The following is a 25,864-nucleotide window of genomic DNA, read 5'->3' as shown; positions in this document are numbered from 1 at the left end:
GGGTCAGCACAGAATTGGGTCCTAGGGCAGATTTATATTTAACCATATAAGAAACTGCCAAACTATTTTCTAAAGCATTTGTACAATTTTACGCTCTCACGGCATGACAGCACTAGCTGCAGCATGCTCTCAGAAACACTTGGTGTTTTCAGTCTTTTTCATTTTTTTTATTTATTTCAGTGGGAACAGGGCCATAGCTTATTATGGTTCTAATTTGTTTTCCCCTAATGACTAATGATGAGTACTTTTTCCAGGTGCTTTTTGTATATCTTCTTTTGTGACATGTCCATTCAAGTCTTGCCCATTTTTTATTTGGTCGATTTTTTAAGTTGAGTTGTAGAAATTCTTTATATATTCTGGATGCAAGCCCTTTGCCTGATATGTGTATTGCAGATATTTTCATCTAGTCTGTGGTTCACCTGTATATTTACTTAATGTGTTTTAATATATCTAAAGACTTCTGATAAGCAGGAGTTTTAATTTTTGATGTCTGATTTGTCATTTCTTTCTTTATAATTACTGCTGTGTACTAAGAAATCTTTGCCAACTCCAAGGTTGCAAAGATAGTCTATGTTTCCTTCTAGGAGTTTAACAATTTTGGCTTTTACATTTGGGTCTATAAGCTATCTAAAATTATTATATTTTGTATATGTGGTAAAATGGAGTCAAGTTTTATTTTATTTTATTTTTCTGACAGATACCACGATTCTAGCCTTATTAAAAAAAAGAGAGAGAGAGAGACTTTCTTCTACCTATTGCATTGCTTTGGCACCTTTGTAAAAAAAAAAATCAATTGACTGTATAAATGTGGGTCTATTTTAGGACTTTGTTTGGTTTCATTGATCTGTGTTTCTATCTTTAGGCCAATATTGCGCTGTTTTGATTTCTAAAGCTTTATAGTAATACTTGAAATCAGAAAGTGATAGCGCTCCAGCTTTGTTGTTTTTCAAAGTTTTTTGGCACTTCTAGATCTTTGCATTTTCATGTAAAGTTAGGATCAGCTTGTTAATTTCTAATAAAAGACCTCTGGGATATTGATTGGAATTGTGTTAAATCTGTAGACCAATTTGGGGTTAACTGACATCTTCACACTAGTGAGTTTTCCAATACACAAATATGGTATTATAGATTCATTTATGGGGTATTCTTTAATTTCTCTCAGCCATGTTTCAGTTTTTACATACAGGTTTTTGCACATTTGTTACTGAATTTATTCATAAGCATTTGATGTTTTTGTTTTCCATTGCATTTAAGTTGTCAAATTTATTGGCTTAACATTGTACAACATTGCCTTGTTTTCCTTTTAATTCTACAGCATATGCAGTGCTGTCTCCTCTTTGTTTCTGGTATTAGTATTTGAATCTTTTATTTATTTATTCATTTATTTACTATCCAGTTTAACCAGAAGTTTGTCAATTTTATTGATCTTGTCAAAGGACCAACTTCTGGTTTTATTGATTTCTGTTTTTTATTTGTTGATTTTCTGTTTTCTATTTTATTTATTTCTGCTCTTCTCCTTCTTATTTCCTTCTAACTACTTACTTTGAATTTAATTTGGACTTGTTTTCCAGTTTAGATATTTTATTGCGTTTCTTATTTTCTAATATATGCATTTAAAGCTAAAAATTCCCCTGTAAACACTGCTTAAGCTGCACTTCACAAATTTTGATGCAATGTGTTTTGTTATAATATTTCCTAATTTCCTCTTAGATCTATAGATTATTTAGAAATGTTACTAAATTTTGGAATATTTGGAGGTTTCCTTATATGTCTTTGTTCCTGGTTTCTAATTTAATTTCTCTTTGGTCAGAGAATATAATTTGTATGATTTCAAGTCTTTGAAATTTATTGTTGTTGTTTTTTTATGGTACAGAACACAGTTGTCTTGGTGAACTTCCCATACATGCTTGAAAATACTGTGCATACTGCTGTTATCAGATAGAGTTCTGTAATTGTCAATTAGGTTGAGAGGACTGTTAGAGATGTTCCAGTCTTTTACATCTCTGATGATAGTGTTTTCATTTGTTTGTTTATTTTTGCCTATTTGTTCTATCATCAATACAGTGGAGTGTTGAAATCTCCAAATATAATTGTGAATTTATCTCTTTCTCCTGTTCTGTGAGATTTTGCTTCTGCCTTTTTTTTTTTACTTCATTACTTAGTGCATGCCCATTTAGGATTGTTATGTTCTCTCAATAAATCGACTCTTTTATTATCATGAAATATCCCTCTTTATTGCTGTTAATGCTACTTGTCTTGAAATTTACTTTGCCTGATGTTAATGTAGCCACTCCATCTTTCTTACGACTGGTGTTTGCATGGTATTTCCTCCACCATTTTACTTTTATCTTCTCTGGGACTTTATAGTTCCATTGTGTCTTTTGTAAACAGAATATACTTGGGTCTTCCTTTTTTAGCTGATGTTACAGTTTCTCCCTTTTTATCGAAGGTTTTATTCATTTGCATTTAATGTAATTTGATTAGACTCAATACACCATCTTGTTATTATCTGTTTGTTCTATTGGTCTTTGTTTTTTCTTCTTTTCTGTCTTCTTTTAGGTTATTTCCAAGTATTTTATTTTATGTTCTTTATTAATTTTAAACTGTATATCTTGGTATTGTTACTGTTTTTCTAGAAGTTATACGTTTATCTTTCATTTTTCAGTTTACCACAAATTAATATTTTGCCACTTTTTTTGTAGAATACTCACAGCAATATATTTTAATTTACTTCCTTCTCATTTTTATTATTGTCATATATTAACATATATAAGTTATAAACCCCACAATTCATTGACACAAATCTTACTCTCAATGCTGTTCTCTCTTAAAGAAATTAAGAAATAATTTTTTATGTTTACCATCATATTTTCCATTTTATTTAACTCTATTCCTTCATGTGGAGCTGAGTTTCCATCTTTCTGAAGAACTCCATTTAACATTTCTTTTAGTGCAGGTCTACTGGGTGTTCTCTGAGCAACGTGGGAAGGAGAGTCAATACCTGTGTTCACTGCTGTTTATTAGTATATGGCTAGTGGCTGAGAGGCACCTGACATCTAGCCTGGCTGCAGGATGTGGCTTCCTGGTGGATGGGAGAGACTTCCAAGCTGGGCCAAGTCTGTGCCTTGTTTTTCCAGTTACCAGGGTACCTCTGAACCTCAACGCACAGGATGGTAGTGGGTTTATGGTCAGTGTCTTCTAGGGTAAATGCTGAGAGCCACCCCAGGGTAGCCATGTGGTTGCAAGGTCCTCCACAGTTGGCAGCAATGGGATGGGTACTCTCCTGACCACCTGCTTGCTGTGTCCCTACAGCCTGCTCAGACACGGGGATGCATGTTTCCTGCCAGAGGAGTGCCCGTGCACTTGGAAGGGGAAGGAGTATTTCCCTGGGGACCAGGTCATGTCTCCCTGCCATACCTGGTAAGTGAGGGCCCCATCTGGGCTCTAGCTCTTACTGGGGATGGTGTGGGAAGGTGGGTGTGGGATGCAGGATCATGAGCACAGTCTACCATGCCCCTCTCTACCACATTCATTTTATTTTTTGTGTTTGTGTATCCTGTGTAGATGTTTACCTACATATACAAGTGTATGCATAGAAAGAACTGGGGGGGTGTTTTTGTGACTATTAACATGAATGTGATTTGTTCAGACATGTATATGAATGTGTACATGCATATTTGTAACCAGGATGGTGTGTTTGCATATTTATATAAACACGTAAGTGTGATCAGAAATCCAAAATGCATAGCATGCATATGCACATGCATGTATATGAATAGGTGGGCATTCATAAACCTGAATATGCTAGGGAATATATACAGTTAAGAATTTGTGTATGTATGTTTACATATAAGCATACACATTCATTTAGTATGTGGGGACATGTATATGCAAAGTGTGTGAATGTGTATGTGCATTGGGTATACAACTTTGTATTTATATGTGCACCATCATATATGTGTAAATGTGCATTTGTGTTTTCCTACGAATGTTTACATGCCTATATATGAAAGTATATATGTAAATATATATTCATACAAATATGTACATTAATAATCTAAATGTACATATGTGAGAGTGTGTGCACCTGGATTGGAGTCTATGGAAACAGATAGGGGGTCCAGTTCTGTAGGATCTGTGCTGGGCCAAGCAGTTGGGGGTAGGAAGTGGGTAGAGACTCAACTTCCTAAACAGCCCCCAGGCTTCCACAGCTGCTGAACCCAACTCACGTTAACTCGCCCTCCAAAGCTTTGGTTCCTATAGATGTCTATGGTGATTCTTTTTTAAGCAACTTATTTTCCTAATTTCCACCTATCCTCTGCTTCTGGGAGAGTCAAGAGTCTCCCTAGCTTCGTAAATCAGTTAAATGTGGGAATTACACCAATGGCCCCTCAAAGGCCTTACAACTACCTCAACAATCAAGGAGGCCTCTCAACTGGGCTGAGCAGCTCTTACTGTGGCCACCTCTGCCAGATGCCCTCAGAGGCTCCTGGCATAGAGGGCATCTCTGAAGGGCACGTGGAGCCTCCCTGGCACTCCCCCTGCATCCTCACAGAGGACCCAGAGGGCCCAGCCTGTGCTTTCCGGGGCTCTGAGTCCCAGTGCTCCTTCAGCCTTTGATGTGTCTGCAGGACGGAGGCAGCCCTGCCACTGCCCCAGGGGCCCAGGGACCATCTCAGGGGTCCCTGCACCCTGGCTCCTGCAACTCTCTGGTCAATGGCAAAACCATATCAGCTAGAACAGTGGGGCTAAGATGGGGAGGCGAAGGAGACAGGACCAGGATGCCTCAGCTCATTCTAATGGTGCCTCCCTCCCAGTGGAACCCATGTCCTGTCCTGGTCCCACATCACATTCCTGTGACTGTCCAAAGGGGTCAGGCTGGGTGTATTGGCTCCTGGCCTGGTGTTTCAGAGATGAGTGTGTTCTGTGCAAGCCCTTCCCGGCCACTCAGCTATCCTGAGCTCAATGTCTCTTATAGGCCAAGCAAAGTCTCCTAGAGTCAGGGGCTCCTCTCACCTAGATGAGTGTGTGCACATGTGAGTGTGTATAGGCTTGTGCACCAATGGCTGTGTCTCCTACATTAAGTAGGGACCCACAATGCCACCCTCCAGGCTTCTGTGGGAGGTTGATGTTTGTTGACCCCCACCCAGGGAACAACAGTGAGAGCTCAGTGGCAATGTCTCTGTCAAGGATATTCAGAGCAGGGGTGGGGGTGTGCCCTGCGAGCCGGCCTGGGTGCCTGTGTTTCAGCGTGTGCCGGCAAGGCTCGTTCCAGTGCGCTCTTCACCCCTGCGCCGCCACCTGCACAGCCTATGGCGACCGGCATTACCGCACGTTTGATGGGCTCCCATTTGACTTCGTGGGCGCCTGCAAAGTGCACCTGGTCAAGGTGAGCTCCTGGATGTGTGTGCCCAACTGGCTGTATGGGAACTCAGAGCAGCTGAGGCCGCAGCCCTGTCAGGGCATGGTGATGCTCTGGACTTCAGTCTGCCACTAACTGGGTGCGTGGGGCATCTAAGCCCTGAGGTATTGCTCTCTAGAGGCGGAAAGAAATGATGTGGAGCAAGCCTAGAGGCTGGACAGAGCTCCCCAGTCATAAAATACCCCCACTGCCTGTCCACTTACCATTATAACCTTGTCCCTTAGGGTCTACATGTTTTGCAGTCTGTAATAAGAGCTAGTGCTTTTTGAGCTTTTATTATGTGCATGGTGGTTTACTGAGCAAATTTTTTTGTGGATTATTTTACTTAATTCTCACAGCAACCCGACTAGGTAGAGTTATTGACCCCATGTTATAGATGTAGCAACTTGGGCTTAGGGAAGTTAGGTATCTTGCTCAAAGTCACACAGCTATGCAGTGGCAGAGCTGGGTCAGGGTTGAACCAAGAAATCTGACTGGAGAGTTGGTGTGCTTACGAAGTCACATGTTAAAGCCTTCAGCTCACCAGGAGGAAAGGGAATGGTGATGGGGGCGGGGCACATTAGAAACAGGATCCCCTTCAGAAGGAGAAAAGGGTACCAACAGAGTAGGTGGGAGAGTGCCAGAGACACACAAGCGGACCTTGGTTTTGCTAAGGGCCCATCTATCTCATTATATAATAGTAATTATTATTAATAATAATAATGACAAACCTGTTGCGGAATGAGTTCTATCTACGGGGCAAGCACTGTACTGGGGTCTTTCACATAATTTCAATAACTCCACAGACTCCATTTTATTTTATTTTTTCAGCTTCAAAGCTAATTCATGCTCTTCACTAACATTTAAAATAATATAATAGCACAGATTAAGAACAAATATTCCTCTTTACATCTCTTCTGTTCTCATTCCCTGTTCCTAATGGTCAGGTGTGAATCCTGCAAGATCATTTTCCATGAGACACACACACTTTGTTTAGTTTATATGGATAGGTTTCTACAATTTTTTTCCACTTAACATTATCTCATACAGTCAGTACATATTTTCTTTCTTCTTGTTGAATTCTTAAGAAAGGACGTGCTCTGGTTTGTTTTATTATTGCCCCATTGATGGATATTTAGCTTGTTGCCAATATTTAAATGCTAAATGAATACTTTTGTGAATGTCTCTCTAGACTTTTAGAAGTGAAATTGCTATAAAAAGTTATGTACAGGTAAAATGTTGTTTAATGCCTATAAATTACCCTCTAGAAAGGCTTACACAACTATTATCACTGTGTGTAAGACACTGCCCCTCCCCCCACACCACCATTCATTCATTCATTCATTCATCAAATACCTTTTGGAGTCAGTACATGCTAAACACTATACTAGGTGCCCCCAAAGGAAATTGAGCTTCAGAAAACGGAAATAGGTTGCCCAAAGTAGAAGTGGATTAAAAACCACTTCAGAGTTCCTGTCCCTCTACCTCTGTGCCTCTCAGCAGATTGCACTGAACTAACTTGTTTTCTCCTCAGAGCACATCAGATTCCAGCTTCTCTGTGCTTGTAGAAAATATAAACTGCTACAGCTCTGGCATCATCTGCAGGAAACTTATTTCCATCAACGTTGGGAACTCACTTGTCATCTTTGATGATGACTCAGGAAATCCCGTAAGGCCCGGTGCAGGTGAAGGTTGTATGGACAATGTGCAGGTTAACGGGGCTGGAGGCAGAAGAGAGCCAAGGGCTGATTTCTTTACCACAGCAGTTTCTCTGGGAGCCATTGAGTCAGCAGCCCAGATTGAATTCCTTGGCCAGGGTCAGGAACACAGAGGTCAGTGTCAGGGTGTGGGGGAAGCATAGGAGTTGATGAGGCCCTGGGGTTGGGCTGTGACTTCTAGTCAGGCCCAGCTGTCACAGGTTTGGGGGGACTCTTTGGCCTCAGGAATGACCATCTCTGTCCCCCTAGAGTCCTGAGAGCGTCCTGGATAAGAAGCAGGAGGTCCACACATGGCAAGCAGGGTTTTTTACCCTGGTGCATTTCCCACGGGAGCACATCACCCTCTTATGGGACCAGAGGACCACAGTGCACATCCAGGCTGGGCCACAGTGGCAGGTAGGCACATGAGTAGTGACCCTCAAGGGGCCCTCTGCTCCTGCCTGGGGCTGAGCCAAGCCGCTGGGTATCCTTGGGTGACCTGTACCCTCATGGGGGAGCCAGGAGCATCATGCCTTCTGTCCACCCCTTCTCCTCTGACCCTCCTCCTATTCTTCTTCATACTGTGACCCCAGTAGTTGCTCCTGGATTCATGACAGACTTCTGGGCTCATGGCGACCCCTCTGCCCATAGTTTCCTCCTAGCGAGCCTTCAACTGACGTGGTGTCCTCTCTTCTTACAGGGCAAGCTGGCAGGACTCTGTGGGAACTTTGACTTAAAAACCATCAATGAGATGAGGACCCCGGAGAACTTAGAGTTAACTAACCCGCAGGAATTTGGCAGCAGCTGGGCTGCAGTTGAGGTAAAGCCTCTTCCAGTTGGCTGACTCTCTCACCTAGATGGGCCCAGGCCAGCATGAACCAAACCTGGCCCAGGTCAGGGCAAAGGGACATCGGTGTGAGGTTTCTCCTGCTTCCTTCAGCCTCTGAGCTGCATCCTCAGCCCTAGCCTATCCCGTAGCACAAGGATACACACCATCCTATCTCACAAGTCAGTCTACACAGCTGCCCAGGATCAGGCTCCAGGGGGAAGGTGGGGATGGAAAGGAGACAGAGTCTCTCTCCTAGGAGAGAGGACCACCTAGCAGAAAGGTGAGATTTCTTGACGCATGACCACCTTACCTATCTCTGTGCTTCTAGTGCCTGATACTAGGTCTGGCACAGAGAAGCCAAGAGAGACCCTTGTGGATTGAGGCAATCAGAGGAGGCTTCCTGAAGGAGGTGGGACTAGTGTGGTACTTAAAGGATAGGCCATATTTAGAAGGATGAAGTTATCAGAGAGAAGACCTCTGAAAGGGAGAACTCTATTAGCAGAGGCAGAAATGAGGGGTGTGTCCCACAGGTTTGGGAAACGTCTGACTGACACTGCCAAGCTGTGAGCACTGAACGTGGTGTCTTGTTTTGGATCATGCAGTGACTTGCTGGGTAACCTTGATTAAGTCCCATCTTCTCTGGTCCTCTGTGAAGGGGCCAGGAGAGGTATGGTGAATATATTTCACCTCTTGTGACAATTTAGATCAGTCAGAAGAGGCTGCTGGAGGTGCTGTGTTGAGAAATACCAAAGACTTGTGTTAAGCTCAGCTGGAAGAAAAGACTGTGATTGATTAGTTATGTCTGCTGTGGTGCAGCAAGGGAGAGTGGTGATACGAGCATTATATATTTGCCTTTCCTGGACTGACTAATCTTAGGTACTTAGTTCTCTGCTGGGGAGTAGACGGAGGTGAGCCTAGGTCAACTGGGGTCAGGAGAGCTGTTAGTCATGGCCTGGTGTGCTCTGGAGTCCTAAGGTAGGGCAGGGCTATTCTTCCGGCTTCAGAAAGGTGTGCTCTACCCCATTCTCATTCTGGAGAAGCTGAGTGGGTGACTGACTTTTATCGTTCCCCTCCTTTTACCAGCCCCCATTGCGATTTCTCTCTTGCTAATCTCCTCGGGCATTCCCTCAGGGGGCTCTAGTGAAAATGTAGGCCTGAGGGAGGAGGTTCAACAGACATTAGGAAATTATAAGTTACCTACAGCTGTGTAGCAACACTACTGCAGATGTAACTGCACTCAACCGTCCACACGTATGATCTGTTTCTTTGGGTCAGGGGGCAGGGCAGGGCTGACTCGGCCCTCTGCCTGGCGTAGCACAGGCTGCAGTCACGCTGTCAGCCAGGGCTGGGCTGTCACTGGGGAGCGCTGGCTGGGGAGGACCTTCTGTCAACCCACCCACTCACGAGGTTGTTGACAGCATTCATCACCTTGCAATGGAACTGAGAGCTGGCTGTTGTCCAGAGATGACCCTCAGGTCCTAGAGATCACCCACTCTTTCTACCACGTGGGGTTTCCTACGTGGCTGCCTGCTACCTCCCAGCCAGCAAGGGAGAGACTTAAGCATGATGGGGTCTACACATGATGCAACATGGTCATGCAGTCAGCTACACATAACCACACCTGTCCATCACCTTTGCAATCTTCTGTTGGTTTAAAGCAAGTTCTAGGTCCCTCCCGCACTCAAGGGGCAGGGATTACACAAGGGTGTGAGCACCAGGAGTGGAGGGTTGGGGGGACACTCTAAGAGTCCATCCATCATATTAGGCAACAGACATCTGGGGGACAGGGAGGTCACCAGCCCTGTCTTTGCCCCTCAGTGCCCAGACACCCTTGATCCCCGGGACACGTGTGTCCTGAATCCTCTCCGAGAACCGTTTGCCAAGAAGGAGTGCAACATCCTGCTCAGTGAGGTGTTTGAGACCTGCCACCCTGTGGTGAGTGGACCCCAGCCAAGGCCACTCCTGGGCCCCCACCCTCCTCCTCGGGACCCCTTCTGCTCCCATCATGCCTTGGGAGAGACACCTCAAGTCTAGAGAGGAGATCCATTTCTGCCAGTCCCCCTCCTCCTGCCTGCTCTATGAATCAGTCTGTCCTGTTTCCCCAGACAACCCAGGACAGACAACCAGACAGACAGAGCTTCTACGCCCTTTCAAGCTTACCTCAATCTGGTTCTTCCTCCTGGTCAGGAAGTTCTTCTCAATAGTGATCCCAAATGCCTCGTGCTGTGGCCTCGTCCACGGCCTGTTCTGCCCGCAACGGAGACAGAGGAGAGCTGGTGCTCAGCTCTGTACCGCGCTCTCCAGGGGCTCGAAGGCAGCTGTCAGACTGGCCTTTGCCGGCTGTGGCCCTGGGTGGCAGCTCATACACCATGTCCATTCCTCAACCACACCTCCAGCCAGGCCCTGGACCCAACAGCTTAGGCCCCAACCCCACATGGACAGCTTGCTCCATCCTGTGGTCCCTTCGTGTTTCTGCTGCTCCCTGAGGCTGATTGACATCAGCCGGGAAGCTTCAGGGCAAACATTCAGGATCTGACCTATGATCTCTGACCTCTGATCTCTAGGTTGATGTCACTTGGTTTTATTCAAACTGCCTGACGGACACATGCGGGTGCAGCCGGGGCGGTGACTGTGAATGCTTCTGTGCCAGTGTGTCCGCCTATGCCCACCAGTGCTGCCAGCATGGGGTGGCCATCGACTGGCGAACCCCACGTCTCTGCCGTGAGTGTCCAATCACCCAAGGGGGAGAGGGGCCTGTCTGTGGGCAAGCCTGTGGGGTACCTTCACTATGGGTACTTACTATGTGCCAGGCACCAACTGCTCTGTGTATATCATTCATTGAATTCTTCACCAACTACCCTATGAAGCAGGACTGTTTATTCCTGTTTTAGAGTTGAAGAAACAGGTTTAAGAGAAATTAAGTAAAATGTTCAAGGTCACACAGGTTAATAGTGGAGCCTGGCTGCAAACCTGTGCTCTTAACCACTTTGCTAGAACAGTCAGGAGCCCTGGATTCCAGACCCAAGGATGCCATCTGTGAGCTGTGTGACCTCAAACAAGTCGCTCAGCTGCTCTGGTGCTCAATTTTCTCATCTGAAAAAGAAGAATAGACTTGTCTCACCAGGTTTATTGTGAAGACTAAATGGGATAGTGAATATAAAAGCCCTTTGTCAGCTAAGACTTGCTGTCAGAGGCAGCCCAAGATATCAGCATATTTAGGGCAACAATGGTCTGCAGATGCTTTTGGTTACACATTCATATCAAGTAAAAATATTTTGAGCACACATCCATATGCATACATAGATACACATACATATATGTATGTTATTAGTGTAAATGCATATCACAAAATAGATACAAACGTAAATATTTCAAAGATGAAGCAAAATATATAGAAATTTAAATTACTAATTAAGTATTTATTATTTCTTTCTGCATGCCAATAATCTTCCTGCTGCAAGCATATCTCGCTTTAGGGTGCTATGGCTCCGGGGCCAGTCTCTCTGGGTTCAGACGCAGGCTCCACCAAGTGGGGTGACCTGAGGCATGCTGCTTACTCTGAGTTGTAATCAAGGGTTAGGAGAATTGTACCTACCTTGCAGGGCGCTGTGAGCTTTTAATGAGATGACACATGTAAGGTACTTGGCATGGTGCTCTACGCCATTGCTTTCATTTTTTGTGGTGACATGCATGCTGGCATGTCCTGAGCCCTGGGAGCTCCAGGCAGGATGACCTCAGGAGGCAGGTGGGGCAGAGTTTGCCTTGGGCTTCCCTTTTCTCTGTCTGTTATTCCCTGAGACTCTTCTACCACAGATGGCCTCGTCCTCCTGCAGTCTGCTTCTCCCCCTACTTCCCTGATAAATATCCTCAGGAAGAAGGGAGCACACATTTAATGAGGGCCTACTATGCGCCAGGCCCATGTCTTCTGCACACTAACTCGTCATTATTCAGGTCCAGGACTAGGCTGAAGTAAGCGAGGCACTCACTGGCGCACAACATAAATTGTATGTTAAGATGATATATTTAAAAAATCAAAAATAATGTAAAAATAACTTTGATGAACAAAATAATCAACATTTTAAGTAATGACAGGATTAATATCACTGATATTTCTTTTTGCCTCTAGCTCCAATATGACTCGGCAAGGCGCTGTCCCTGATCTTTCCTTTATTTTAAAATTTTGATACTCTTTTTATCATGGAAATTTTGCATTAATGTTAACATTTTTTAAATGTTGATTGAAATATGTATCTTATTACTGGGATTTTTGATGCTTCTTTTAATTTTGCATCGAGTTGAGCAGTTGCCTAGTCCAGGTATCACAAATCCATGGGGCAGATGCTAGCGGTGGTCCCATCTTATAGAGGAGGGCACTAAATTTCAAAGAGGCTGAGTAACTTGTCCCAGTATGCACAGCTGATGAGTGAGAGATGGGATTAACACAGGTCTGACTTTAGAGAGCTGCTCTTGACGACTCTTCTGGGCTACCTGCCATTAATCTGGTACACACTTGAAACCAGAGGCTCAGAGATCCTCTCATTTTCTAGTTCAGTTTCCTGAGTCCACATGTGAGGAGAAGCAGGCACTTGCCCATAGCAACCCAGCAGGTCAATTTAGCCTTGGTCCTGGATTTAGTTGACCTCTTCAAGGTCCCCCAGCTCACCCCAAGGACTGAGGAGCCTGGGGAAAAGGCTGTGTTGCTAAACTGGACCACTAGAGGGTGCACTGAGCACACACTTGGAGGAGATTGAGAGCCTGATGGAAACAATATGAGAAACTTGGATCTTAGAGGCTCCTGTCCCTTACCACCCAAGGCTTTTGGAAGACCGATTTTTATCTTGTATCTGCATTCCTCTGGCACCTTCTGCAACATTTCTGATTGGAACTTCCACCCCTTGATTCTCATCTTGCCCTTTGGGGCCACATAAAACTTAGCCTCTGCCCAACATCCATTCATTCATTCAATGGATAAATGCTGAGTGCCCACTCTAGGCCAGGCTTTGAGATTTGTGCTGGGGGCACAGAGAGGATCCAATGTATTTTCTACACCTCAAGACATCTGAATCTAATGTCCACACCTGGATCTGGAGTTGGGGAGGCAGGCCAGGCCTGGCCTGGCCCTTGGGGAAGGAGGAGGAGCTGGGATGCTAGGGGCCTTGGCTCTGCCCATCTGTTCCAGCTTCTGAGGAAGCCTCTGTTCTCTTTCTTTCAGCATACGACTGTGACTTCTTTAACAAAGGTAAGCGCATCCTCCCCAAGTGGAGTCTGGGGGCGCTGCCAGCCCTGTCCTGATGCCACAGCAGCATCAGCCACTCTGAGGGTCTGCTGGCCCTGGAAGAGCTGTTACACGGGACAGGAAGGGACCCCATCACACCGAGAGAGCCTGGACAATGCAGGGCCCAGGGATACCCCAGAACTCTGTCCCCAGCAGCCTATCTGGACCAGGCTGGGTCAGCTTCCTGGGGGTTGTGCTCACCCAGGGCAGCTTCACTAGGAAGTAAAAACCCCATTTGCACCAGTGGGCTTTCCCACAACCTTCATGATCTAGCTCCTCAGGCCCACAGAACATCGCCTTGGTTTTCCTGAAGTTCTGGCAAACGCACACTGCTCTCCTTGAGGATGGCCTGGCTCAGCCATCAGATTCATCATCAGATTTAGCCAATATTGCACAGCACCTGGATATGCTTCCATCTTTGCATTAACTAGGGTGAAAATGCAGGTCATGACTAAAGACCCTGGGGAGGTTAATGTCCAACTCACTGAAGCCAAAAGACCTATGTATCCCATTCATTAGTCAATGTAATCCCTGGGGTCAGGCAGGCAGTGTGGGGAGACTGCCTCAGAGTAGTGTTCAGCACTGATCTCTGTCCAGATGGGCCAACGTCACACTTTGGCAGAGTTAGATGTTAATCAGGTTCTTGGTGTCCTTCATCTTTGACTTCTAAGGTCCCCCCACCCCCCACCTGTCCCTTCCAGGCACCACCCCTCCAGGCACAGGCCTACGTGGGTATAGGCCCAAGGCTTCACCCTCTTGTCCAGTTGCCTCATTATCAGATTTTGGTTTGAAAAACACCCCCCTGGAAAGAGTATAGCAGGTGAAATGATAGGGGACTGGTGAGAGACAAAGGTACCAGTTAGGGGTCTGAATGATGAGGGCTGGGCCAGGTATAGCGTAATTCACAGGAACTGCAGCCCTGCCTAAAGGTTAGCACCCCCACCATTCCTGATGGCCAAAACCCTTGAACCCCCAAAGGAATAAATCTGTAATGGAAGAACTGTGGTCCTGGGGACAGGCAGTGTCTGTCTGACATCAGGCAAGACATTTCAGCAAGACAGCTCTGAGCAGAGTTTTCTCCCTTCTGTGGCATTTTGGGTAGCAGTCACTGGCAAAGGACAAGCTGTTTCTAGCATCCTCCACCTACTCACCTCCCACCCACCCGTCCATTCCTTGCTCTGTATTTCTACCCACATTTTCTCTGGCCTAGGCCCTTGCCGGGTGCTGGGGAGTCGATGGTCAATGAGAGCTGTCACAGTGGTGCATTGGAGCCAGCCCGCACCAGCTCTCCAGAGCCAATTGTGTGAGATTGACCACTGCTGGGAGTATTTACATCATGGAAATCAGCAAACCCTACAAACTGGGGTTTTGTTCAATTTGGGGGGTTGATGATTTACTATTTACCAGCACAGTGCTGTCTCTCTCCCGTCTAGTAGAAGAGACATACCTGGATCCCCGATAGAATCCCTCCTAAGAGCTGTGATCAGCGTGTGCCATGCTCCAAGGGCTGGTGGGACACAGAGGGGGAGGGGTGATATTCGTATGTGGCAGGAGAGGGTGCAGGGAGAGTATCACCGAGGAGGTGATATTTGAGCTGTGCCCCAGAGATCGAATAGGTGTCTGCCAGACACAAAATGGGAGGACTGCCCTGGGGTGGGGTGCAGCATGAGTGGAGACCTGAGGTAGGACACAGCACAGGGAAGCCAAGTGTGGCAGGGGCAAAGGTGTGGAAGTGAGGGGTAGGCAGGGGTGGGGGTATGAAGGGACCCAAATCCAAGCTGGGCTCTTGGGTTCTATTCTGAAGGTGATGGGGAGCTATACCCACACAGGCTGGGAAGGTGACTCAGGCACTTTGGGCAGGAGGCACTGGAGCAGAGGCAGGGAAGTCAGTTACAAGGTGTTATAATTGTCTAGGTAACCAGCCTATAGTGACAACTGCAGGAACCCAAGAGACACAAAAGTGACACATGCTTGGAATAAGGAAACACTATTCCAAGTGTTCCCTGGTCGTCACCCCTCAGGCCTTGGGTGGGCAGAGAGCAAGTCTGCTATCTCCTTTCAGTGGGGACCCTGAATAGAGCAGTGGCTGACATTGTAGTCTCAGGCAGTGGGACAGGCCCATGGAGAGACTTTGAGGGATCTGGATGATCCCCTGAGTGACCTTGTTCCCAGGCTTCCTGTGAAATGATTCTGGTGCTGTGCGGAGGGCCAGTCCCCATCAAGGACTGGTGGCCTGGGGTTCCTGTCCTCCCTTCTCATGAAAACCAAGGTCCCTAGGGCTGGGGGTGAGGGAAGTGACCAAGAACACCTATCTGGCACCCTCCCTCAGCCCCACCTCTGGCAGGGGTGGGCAGGGAGGGACAGGAGGTGGGCAAAGGCCCAAGGAGACAGGTCTTATGACTGGTGCTTTCTCTCCAGCACTAGGTAAGGGCCCCTACCAGCTGGCCAGCCAGGTGGCTGGCGGTGCCCTCGTGGCCAGGAAGGCAGCAGGCAGTGCCATACTCCTGGTGAGTGCAGATGATGTGGCACCAGGGGACATTGTGAACTTTCTGCTGACGGCTGCACTGTACAAGGCCAAGGCCCACGGTAAGGCCCATCTCGGGGGGAGGCAGTTGCCAGAAGAGGGAAGATGCTGAGCCTCTAAACCAACTACAGTGGCTGAAGAAATGTGGGGCTCCAATAGGTACCCCTTTCCCAGCTGACACAGGATTCAAAGTCAGCCCTTTAGCTTCTTTGAAGAGACACCTCCCACCTTCTTCCTGAAAGAGCCAGAGAGGCCAAGGTCCAGATGTACCTTTGTACCTGGCTTCACACAACACCTGTATTCCAGAAAAGCAGGGTGGCAGCAGCTGCTACTTCTCCCTCTCCCCACTCTCCTCCTTGCTCTCCCTTCCCCTCTTTCTTCTCCTCTTCTTCCTTCTCTGCCTGTCCCCCCCCCGCCCCGCAGTTTTTAAGACTGGATAGACTTTAAATGCCAAGGGGAAACTCGGTGATGCCTTGACTGGAGCAGGGCCTCTTCCTGTGAATGGTGGAGTAGGCTCTTATCTTAATCTGCTCAGGCTATGATCCTGGGTTCTAGGCAGGTGGGTCACATAGACTGGAGCACACCTGGGACCCACCACAGCCTCCTGGGTCTCAGACCACCAGCAATCTCGAAGGGCTTAGCTTCAGTGGGCATTGTCCTCACTTCAGAGTTCAGTAGCGCTTGAGCAGTGACAGAATCCTGCCCAGAGGCGACTGGCCCCGGCTGGGGTTTGTGCTGGACCCTGGGCCAGCCAAGGCCTCTGTTCACTGCTTCCAGGAAGCCTTCCCTTCTATGGCCATTTGTGTGTGTCCCAGGGTGTGGTCACTGTGTCCAAGGTTTCTCCCCACAAATCCGGCTGGTCCCACCTAGTCAGTGTCTTCCTAATCACAGGAAGGGTCCACGCAACTAGTCCCAGCGTCCCCTGGAACCTTGAACCCAGACACTTCTCAGAGTTCATCCCTATCTAAGGACGGAAGTTCTCATATTCTCAGGATCTGCCATTTATCTAGTTTTGAGGATCTACCCCCCTTGCTTCCTCCTCCCCTCCCTCTCTCCCTCTCTTCTTTCCTTGCCTCCCTCCCTTTCACAGAGCCCTAATCCCATGCCAGACACAGAGCTGGGCACCGGATATAAGGGACACCAACCCTGCCCATCAGAAGAAGGCCACAGCCCCATCCAGGAGACAGATATGGTCAAAGGCAGTCGCATGCCTGTGGGAACACTTGGGAGAAGCCCCTGACTTCATCTTCAGGAGTCAGGAGATGCTTCTTAGAATAAGTGACAGTCCCCTGCGGTGTGGGAAGGAGTCAGGAAGGGATTGGTAAACTGAGCTTAGGGAGTGGATCTTTGTGCTGAGGGCAGTGGGGAGCCCTGAGGGGACTTAAGGAGGGGAGGGCACCCCAGCTCCTGCCCAGCTCCAGGCATAGCCGGAGTCCCCAGCTATGAGTGATGTTCATGATGGTGTGATCTGCGGGTACAGTAGGAGGTGCCAGGAGGGATCATGTCACTGCACAAGGAGACCTGGGACTGAGGAGCCAGGCACTGAGCCATAGGAGGGCCAGAAGTACCCCACACCCCCAAAAAGAACACTGCCCCCCCTAGACACTGCTGATCCCCAGATCTGGGTGGTCCTGTTTCAAGAAAGGTGTCTCACAACCCTTCAGATGTGCTAGGTCATCTGTTAGTGGGGATTCTCTGTTCTTCATCCAATATTTTAGTCTCATAAGTAAGGTCTAGTTCAAAGGAAGTGCTGATTTTCCAGTGGTTTTATGGACATTTTCAGCAGAACCCCAGAGTAGCCTGACCTTGGAGAACATCACTATGGGCAGGAACTCCAGAGTCCAGTCTCCGTCTTAGTCAGGCCTGGGTTTCATGGGCGGCTGGGGGCAGGGTGAAGATCCAGTGAGGACCCAGCCCCCCACCCCCCATTCCATTCTGTACTCCTTCCCTCCTGTACTGTGTCCTAGGTACTGGGAAGTAAAAGAGAAACTGCCTTACAGGTGAGATCTGGGGTGGCTGCATAATGGAGGTGTCCTCTGAAGTGGGCCTTGAAGAATGGAAAAGATGGGAAAACGTGGAGAGGAGAGAATGTCCTGGGTAGGGAGTGGGAATATTCACACAGCAGTGAGCCCCACTCTCTAGAATGGGCCCTTTGGATATAGGAGAGGGCTCTGGGCAAGCCCCTTCCCCTGTCTGTGGTTTGGACTCAGTGTCTCCTAGTTCCACCAACTCTGACCGTCTGGGGTCCTGAAATCTGGCAGATCGCCAAGCCCCAGCTTTTCCAGTATGACCAATAAAATATAACTCCACCAGGGCAGCTGTTTCTGTCTGCCCTGCTCACTGCTCTAGCCCTGACATCTAGAATTGCACCTGACACAGGGAGGGTCCCCACAAATGTGTGTGGCAGGTAAGGGAGGGAGGAAGGAAGGCAGAGGGTTCAGTCACTTCCTGAGGTTTGGCAGTTGGTGGGTCTCTAACCCTTTACCTCCCTTGGGGAAGAGGTGTGCACAGAGGGGCAGCCAGTGGGGAGAAGGAGGTGGGCTGTGGGGAGGCGGGGCAGGTGTGCAGGAACGGGGCTCCACTAATCCAGAGAGTGTGTGCCGTCTGGTCACTGAGAGGGCAGACTGGTGCCTGGTGTCTGCCCCCCATCTGGCCCCCTCTCTGCACTGACCTTACCCCTGTGGCTCTTTGCAGACCCAGATGTGGTGTCCCTGGAGGCAGCGGACAGACCCAACTTCTTCCTCCATGTCACAGCCAACGGGTCTCTGGAACTGGCCAAGTGGCAGGGCAGCGATGCCTTCCACCACCATGCCTCCTTCTCGCTGCATCAGGGGACGTGGCGGGCAGGCCTGGTGGCCCTGGAGTCCCTGGCGGTGCCCGGCTCTTTCCTTTCGGTGTCAGGCCCCACGCTGGCCCTGCAGCCTTATGAACATACGGACGTGTTCCGCCAGGGCACGCTCTTCCGCCTTCTGGGTAGGTGTCCACCCTGCCAGCACCCTTGTCTCCTCAGCCCCTCACTCAGGAACCCCCACTCTCCCCCCACTTTCCTTTCCATTGCCCCCCAGGATGGAATCCTCACTCCCCTGGCACAGTGAGGCCCCATGGGTGCCACCTGTGAGATGGGAGGTGCCTGGCCTCCATGTTGGTGGCCTAGGAATCTGTGGGCACTATGGCTAGGGCCCTGCCAACTCCCTGGGCGTTGTCTACTCCCACAGTCTAAAAATAGAGCAGCCTTTGTGGAAACGGGAGAAGTGACCATGGCCGCTGCTTGCATAGACCTCTGACTCAGGTTTCTTGCTGATGGGAACACATGCCTGCCCCATGAGCCAGCAGCCTCTCCCTGTCCCCTTGGGAGGCCCAGGACCCTGGGCAGTGATGGGGCAACACCATGTCCTTTCCAGCCAAGACTAGAAAGGGTCCCATGGCTTTGCCATCACCCCTGCCAGGTGTGTCTGCCCCCAAACTACTTTTTCTCTGCACAAACCCTGGAGGAAGCGATCATGATTTTTCTACCACTCCAGGCCAGCCTCTCTGTCCTATGTGCACACATGTATGTTCATGCCTGTGAAGGCACCTTGCACTGTATGAATGGATCCACACATGTGTAAATGTGTCTCCAGCCAGGTTCTTCACTTTTCACTCCCCCCTCCATCTCCCCAACACACACACACCCATCAGGGCTGGGCCAGCCCATTCCCAGTGCACCAAGAGCTTGACCTAGGACAGATTCATCACTGGCTACGATGGCAGGACTGTATCCCTTTCTGCAGACACCGAGGCAGAATGGAATGAGCCTCGGCTTTGAAGCCAGGCAGCCTTGGGTTTGAATCCTGACCTCAGTCCTTGACACTTGGAAGAGAGCCCTGACCTCCCTGCCTATCACTTCCCCTAAACGGTGGGCATATTTGCCTCAGCAGTTTATTGTGAGAGAGAGGATTGATTGTACCTCATGGGCTTTCCTCTGGGCCTGGCTTATATAATAGTTAAGTTCTTAGTTCTGGTCCCAGGGATCTTGGAAAAGCAGGTTTCTTCACAGTCAAGAAGTCAGGAAGGATATCAAACAATACTACAAAGCCACTGTAATCAAAACAGTATGGTACTGGCATAAGAACAGACATATAGATCAGTGGAACAGAATAGAGAGTCCAGAAATAAACCCAGGCCTCTATGGTCAACTAATCTTTGATAAAGGAGGAAGGAACATAAAATGGAGTGAGAAGAGCCTCTTTAACAAATGGTGCTGGGAGAACTGGATAGGGACCTGCAAAAAAATGAAACTAGACCACCAACTTACACCACACACAAGAATAAACTCAAGATGGATCAAAGACTTAAATGTAAGCCGTGACACCATAAAAGTCCTAGAGGAAAACATAGGCAAGAAAATATCAGATATCTCACGTAACAATCTCTTCACGGATACATCTCCTAAAGCAAGAGAAATAAAGGAAAAAATAAATAAATGGGATTACATCAAACTGAAGAGTTTCTGCTCAGCAAAAGAAAACATCAGCAAGATGAAAAGGAAACCAACCATATGGGAAAACATATTTGCCAATGACATCACAGACAGGGGACTGATTTCCAAAATATATAAAGAGCTGATACGACTCAACATCAAGAAAACAAACAACCCAATTAAAAAATGGGCAAGGGACCTGAACAAACACTTCTCCGAAGAGGACATACAGAAGGTCCATAGACACATGAAAAAATGCTCAACATCATTAGCCATCAGGGAGATGCAAATAAAAACCACAATGAGATACCATTTTACACCAGTCAGAATGGCCATCATCAACAAATCAACAAGCAACAAGTGCTGGCAAGGATGTGGAGAAACGGGAACCCTAGTGCACTGTTGGTGGGAATGCAGACTGGTGCAGCCACTATGGAGAACAGTATGGAATTACCTCAAAAGATTAAAAATGGAGCTGCCTTTTGAACCAGCGACTCCACTACTAGGATTATACCCGAAGAATCTTGAAACACCAGTTCAAAAGAACTTATGCACTCCTATGTTCATTGCAGCACTGTTTACAGTAGCTAAGTGCTGGAAACAACCTAAGTGCCCATCTGTAGATGAGTGGATCAAAAAACGGTGGTACATTTACACAATGGAATACTATGCAGCAGAAAGAAAGAAGGAACTCCTGCCATTTGCAACAACATGGATGGAACTAGAGAGAATTATGCTTAGTGAAATAAGCCAGGCAAAGAAAGAAAAATACCATATGATATCACCTAATACAGGAAACTAAAGAACAACACAAACAAAGGAACTAAATAGAACAACGAGCAGAATAGCAGTCAATAGGGGGGAGGGGGGAGGGAGAGAAGGGGGATAAGTAAGGGAAGGGATTAGTCAAAGAACCCATATAAAAGACTCATGGACATGGACAACGGGGAGGGATATGATTGCGGGAGAGGGGGTGGGTTGGGTGGGGGAGAGAAATTAGGGGAAAAGGGGACAACTGTAATTGAAAAACCAAAATAAAAAAAAAATAAAAAAAAAAGAAGTCAGGAAGGGGATGCCAGGGTGGGGTGTCTCCCTCCTGCCTGCTTTAGAGCTGAGACCTGTCACTTGGGCCAATGGAGGTCTGGGGTCTTGTCTGCCTTGAAGCCCCCTGTAGACTGCACACACTTTCCCTGAGGATCCCTCATTTATCAAGGCACTGACCACCAGGCATTGTACCAGGAACTCTCCTCTGGGAGAATTTAATTTTCCCAGCCCCTTTGGTGCCTTAGTTTTTCCTCTATAAAATGGGAATAATAATAACACCACTTTGGAAGATTATTGTGAGGATTAATGAGCACATACTTGAAATGTTGACTGTTGTACTTGGTGCGATTTAAGAGTCAGCTACTGTTAGTAGTAGTAGTAGTAGTAGTAGTAGTAGTAGTAGTAGTAGTAGTAGTAGCCCAAGTTACTAGGGGCAACAAAGACAGTGCTCAGACCACTCCACCCTCCAGGTTCCAAGACTGGCTGCTTCAGGGACGCTCTCTGGGACTAGAAAGGGTGGGGCTTGTAGAGAACCACTCTCTCCCCTGACTGCCAGATGCCCCACAAGCCCTGGGGCTGAGGGGGGAGGGGATTCCCCCAACACCTCCCCTGCCCTTCAAGGGAAAGCCTGACTCCCCTGAAGTCTGCAGTGGCCCAGCCAGAGGCAGAGCAAGGAAGAGGGGATTGTGTTCTGGGGGGCAGGGCAAGCCTGACCTCCAAGGTCCCAGGGGGGTAGGGTGACAAGCAACCTCCTCTTGGGCTACCCCTCAAAGCCCAACTCCAACTGCCCGCTCCATTGCACCCCCTTTCTCAGCCCCTACACCAACCTCTCTGAGCCCCATGCCACGGATCCCCTAGGCACTGACCCCAACTCTCAGGGACACATTGTCCCCTGAGGTTGGCTTTCATTGTATTTGTCTCCACTTTTCCTACATGAATCCACTTGTCTCTTCCATGGGACAGGGTGGGTGTGGGCTGAGCTGAATTACCTCTGTGCTCTGGCACCTACTCAGAGCTGATGCCCAGTCTTGGGACTCTGGGGCGGGTTGCCTTTCCAGATGCCAAGCCGCCAGGGGCTGCCTACCCCATCTGCGAGTGGCGCTACGATGCCTGTGCCAGCCCCTGCTTCCAAACCTGCCGGGACCCCCAGGCAACCAGCTGCCAGGATGTGCCCAGGTGAGATGGCATGGCATTCAGGTGTGTGTATTAGCGTGTTTGAGCACACATATGTGGGCAGAGACTGAGCATATATTGAGGTGTGTGTGTACTCACATACACTATATATGCATGTTTTGTGTGCTGTATATATGAGGGGTGTGTATGAGGGTGAATGTACCTTGTGCACAATGTACATAGAGCAGGGACCCATGTGTGTTTCTGTGTATACAGGTGTGCATGGCCTTGTACAGCTGTGTACATGTGCATGTATAGGAGCTGTGTGTGTTTGGGTGTTGGTGCCGCTGTGTGCATGAGTGTGTATACGCTGGTGTTTGTAGTGGTCTGCGTGGACATATATGTATGTCTGTGTGAATATTTTTGAGTCCTGCGGGCATGGAGGGGGTGTGTGAGAATGTGCCTAATTAGAGACCCATGTGAGCACATGGGAGCAATTGTGTGTTTCCCTCAGTCTGAGGGCAGGAGTATGCAGCATGCATGTTTGGTATGTGTGCTCCTATGTTATGTGTGTGACCGTATATGGAGGATCACGGGAGTGTATACATGATAAGAACACACACACATGTCATAAGAAAGGATGAGGCCTGTGCTCAATCCAGGTGAGAAGAGGTGACCCTCCCCCCATGCCAGATCACTAACCGGCTCCCTGCTTTGTCCTCAGGGTAGAAGGCTGCGTGCCTGCATGCCCCAGCCCCAAGGTCCTGGATGAAGTCACACAGAGATGCGTCTACTTGGACGACTGTGAGTGGCCTACATTTCTCATCCCTCCCTCCGACTTATTGTAAATCCCCAGGGTCTCATGGATCCATCATGCCCAGAACCCCCAAGTCCCTGGGCAAGCAGGGTCAGCACAGGGACCTCCAGAAGGAAACACTGGAGAGCAGGCTGAGACCCTATCCAGTCCATTCTCCAATTTCACAGAGAGAAAAAGTGAGGCCCAGAGTAAGGAAGGGACTGGCTTGGAGTCACAGGGCAGAGTCCAGACCCACTGACATCTCTGAATCAATGCACATGGCAAAAGCCTGGGACTGGTCAGGCAGCCTAACTGGCCATGGGAAGCTGTCTTCCGCCCTCCCCTTGGGTGCCAGGCTGCAGCCTCAGATCACAGCCCCTGGGGCAGCAGTTGCCCCACCATCTGAATCTTCTCTCATCTGCCCCAGGTGTGGAGCCCACGGTATTGGTTCCCACGGAGGCCCTTGGCAATGAGACCCTGCCTCCCAGTCAAGAGCTGCCCCCCACCAGTGACCAGGAGCTACAGTTTCCACAGGACACTCCTGGGGCCCCCTCCCTCAGGCCAGCAGTCACCCCAGCTGCCCCGCTCGCCTCAGCCCTGAACCCACCCATGGCAGCCACGGAGAGGCCAATGCTGCCTCCAGCCCCCACCCAGGAGCCACTGAGGGTCACTGCCTCTAACTTCCCTGCCCACTCAACAGAGGCCACGGCCAGCAAGGGAGTGACTGCCAGTCTCCCGACCACCCCCCATGCCCCAGAGTCCTCGTCCCTCCCTCTGTCACCACAGATGTCCACCCCTGGCATGGGTTTGGGTGTCGTGAAGACGACCAGGGTAACTGTGACCTTTGCAGGGAGCTCCAACATTACAGTCTCCTCCCAGTCACCTCTTGCACCTCGCTTCCCCCTCATGACTAAAGCGGTGACAGCCCCAGGCCCTGGCTCCTCTCCTGTTAAGACGAAACCCTTACAGGCCTTGCCGAGCCTAGACTTGCCTGCAGGTACCTCCTCCAGACCTGTGGCTTCTGCTACAGTGACCTCCAGGCCCCCCACTTCCTCAGAGTCCCACAAGGCTTTGCTGACACCTATGATAACAAAGGTCATGAACAGGACAGGGACCCCCCTGCCCACACAGACCCAGAGCATTTCCAGTCCCAGCAGCCCCCGAGCCGAGGCTAGAACAGCGGCAGAACAGGTTCCCGTCAGTCCCGTGGCAACCGTGGGAGTGGAGACGAGGCCATCCACAGAGAAGGCCCCACCTGGGCAGGGCCAGCTCACGGGTCTGCCACTGTCCCCACTCCCCAGCCCACTCCCCACTGCCCTGTCTCACCCCACCACAGCCTCCAGGCCTCCAGCTCCACCCCCAGGGACTCTGGCTGCCACCGGCCTGTCCACAGTTGCTCATGAGCTGGGGGCCACACCCTTCATGTCTCTGAAGTCAACTCAGCCACCCCAGCTCCTCTCTGGCCTAGCCCCCGACACCAGCCTGCCCCTGGCCAAGGTGGGCACATCTGCCCCAGTGGCCACTCCTGGTCTCAAGGGCTCTGTCATCACCCCTCCACTCCAGCAACAGGCCACATCTCTTGCCAAGGCCACAACTCCATCCGCTTGGACACTCAGCCCGGCTATCATGGCCCAGGTGCACCCACCCAGTCACACAGTCCCTCAGGCAATAGGCACAGTGCCGGGTCTGCTTCTGGGAGCTACACCGCCAACCTCTGGAGCCGTGGCTGTGGCTGGGGGGGTGGCCTCCACAGTGGCTGTTGCCCCACGGAAGAGTACCACAGAGCAGAAGGCCATCCTGTCCAAGCAGGTGACTCTGCCCACTTTGCTGCATGGCTCTGCCCAGGAGGGGCCCACAGAGCTCACACCTGCTGTGGCCAACACTCTTGCTACCTTGGTGACTGAGGCCCAGGGCCCGTGGGCTGGCACAGTGCCCCTGGGGCCCACAGCCTACCCCCTGAGCCCCGTCTCAGCCAGGACCGCCTCCCGAGAGAGCTCACTGGTCCTGCTCCCTCAGCCGGCTGAGGCCCACGGAACCTCGGCGGGACCTCGGCTACCAGCAGAGCCAGTGGGAGAGGCCACCACTGTGCAGTCTGGGCGCTCGGCCGCAGTCCAGAGCATCCGACCGGTCTCAGCTGAGTCCTTGGTGACCACCGCTGAGGCCAATGTATCTGCTGTCTGTGTTGTAAGTGACTTGTCAGGATTCTGGCCTCCTGTATGTGGACCCTCTATGCCTTCCATCCTTCTGTGCCGCTGGGCTTGGGCACCACCATGCTCTCGCATTCCTGGGCTGGGAGCCAGTCCTGCTGTGGCTTCTTAACCAGCGGCCAGGCAATAGGCTGGGGTTTAGTCACTGACTTCACCCCTGCCTCTAGCCCCTGGAGCCTGAAAAGTTCTCCAGGATCCTCTGGGCCCCTGATACCATAACACGGTCACATTGTGCCCCAGTGGGACCCCAGGACTAATGGATGGCTTGGTGTGATGCCCAGAGTGTGACAACATGGGTGTGTCAGTATGCATGTTGTGTCTGGGTACTTGCATGGGACTGGGTGTACACGCTTGTGTTCATGTGTGTGAGGCTCTGTGAGCGCTCAGATATCTATGTGTGTGTGATACATGATACATGGGTTGGGTAGATAGAGCATGAGGGCATCATTCCCTGGTAGTTTGACCTCAGGGTTTCCTACTAGAACCTACACCTGGAAGGATTCTGTGCCCTCAGGCTTT

At 49.4% G+C, this 25,864-nt stretch overlaps 1 protein-coding gene across 1 annotated transcript in view; it reads left to right on the top strand.

Moving 5' to 3' along the window:
- The window catches only part of OTOG (otogelin), a 73,229-nt gene that overhangs the window by 28,336 nt on the left and 19,029 nt on the right, over positions 1-25,864 (top strand). The window contains 13 exon segments of the mRNA XM_090267273.1: positions 3,313-3,420; positions 5,251-5,389; positions 6,936-7,070; positions 7,369-7,515; positions 7,799-7,918; positions 9,746-9,862; positions 10,492-10,648; positions 13,140-13,166; positions 15,621-15,788; positions 18,421-18,699; positions 22,288-22,405; positions 23,067-23,146; positions 23,566-25,322. Coding sequence (XP_090123399.1) covers positions 3,313-3,420; positions 5,251-5,389; positions 6,936-7,070; positions 7,369-7,515; positions 7,799-7,918; positions 9,746-9,862; positions 10,492-10,648; positions 13,140-13,166; positions 15,621-15,788; positions 18,421-18,699; positions 22,288-22,405; positions 23,067-23,146; positions 23,566-25,322 — 3,352 coding nt within the window.

Source organism: Furipterus horrens, unplaced genomic scaffold (assembly GCF_987537825.1).
Source record: "Furipterus horrens unplaced genomic scaffold, mFurHor1.1.pri manual_scaffold_2, whole genome shotgun sequence".
Taxonomy (NCBI): Eukaryota; Metazoa; Chordata; class Mammalia; order Chiroptera; family Furipteridae; genus Furipterus; species Furipterus horrens.
The sequence above is the reverse complement of the archived record's forward strand: the minus strand, read 5'-3'. Positions and strand labels throughout refer to the sequence as shown.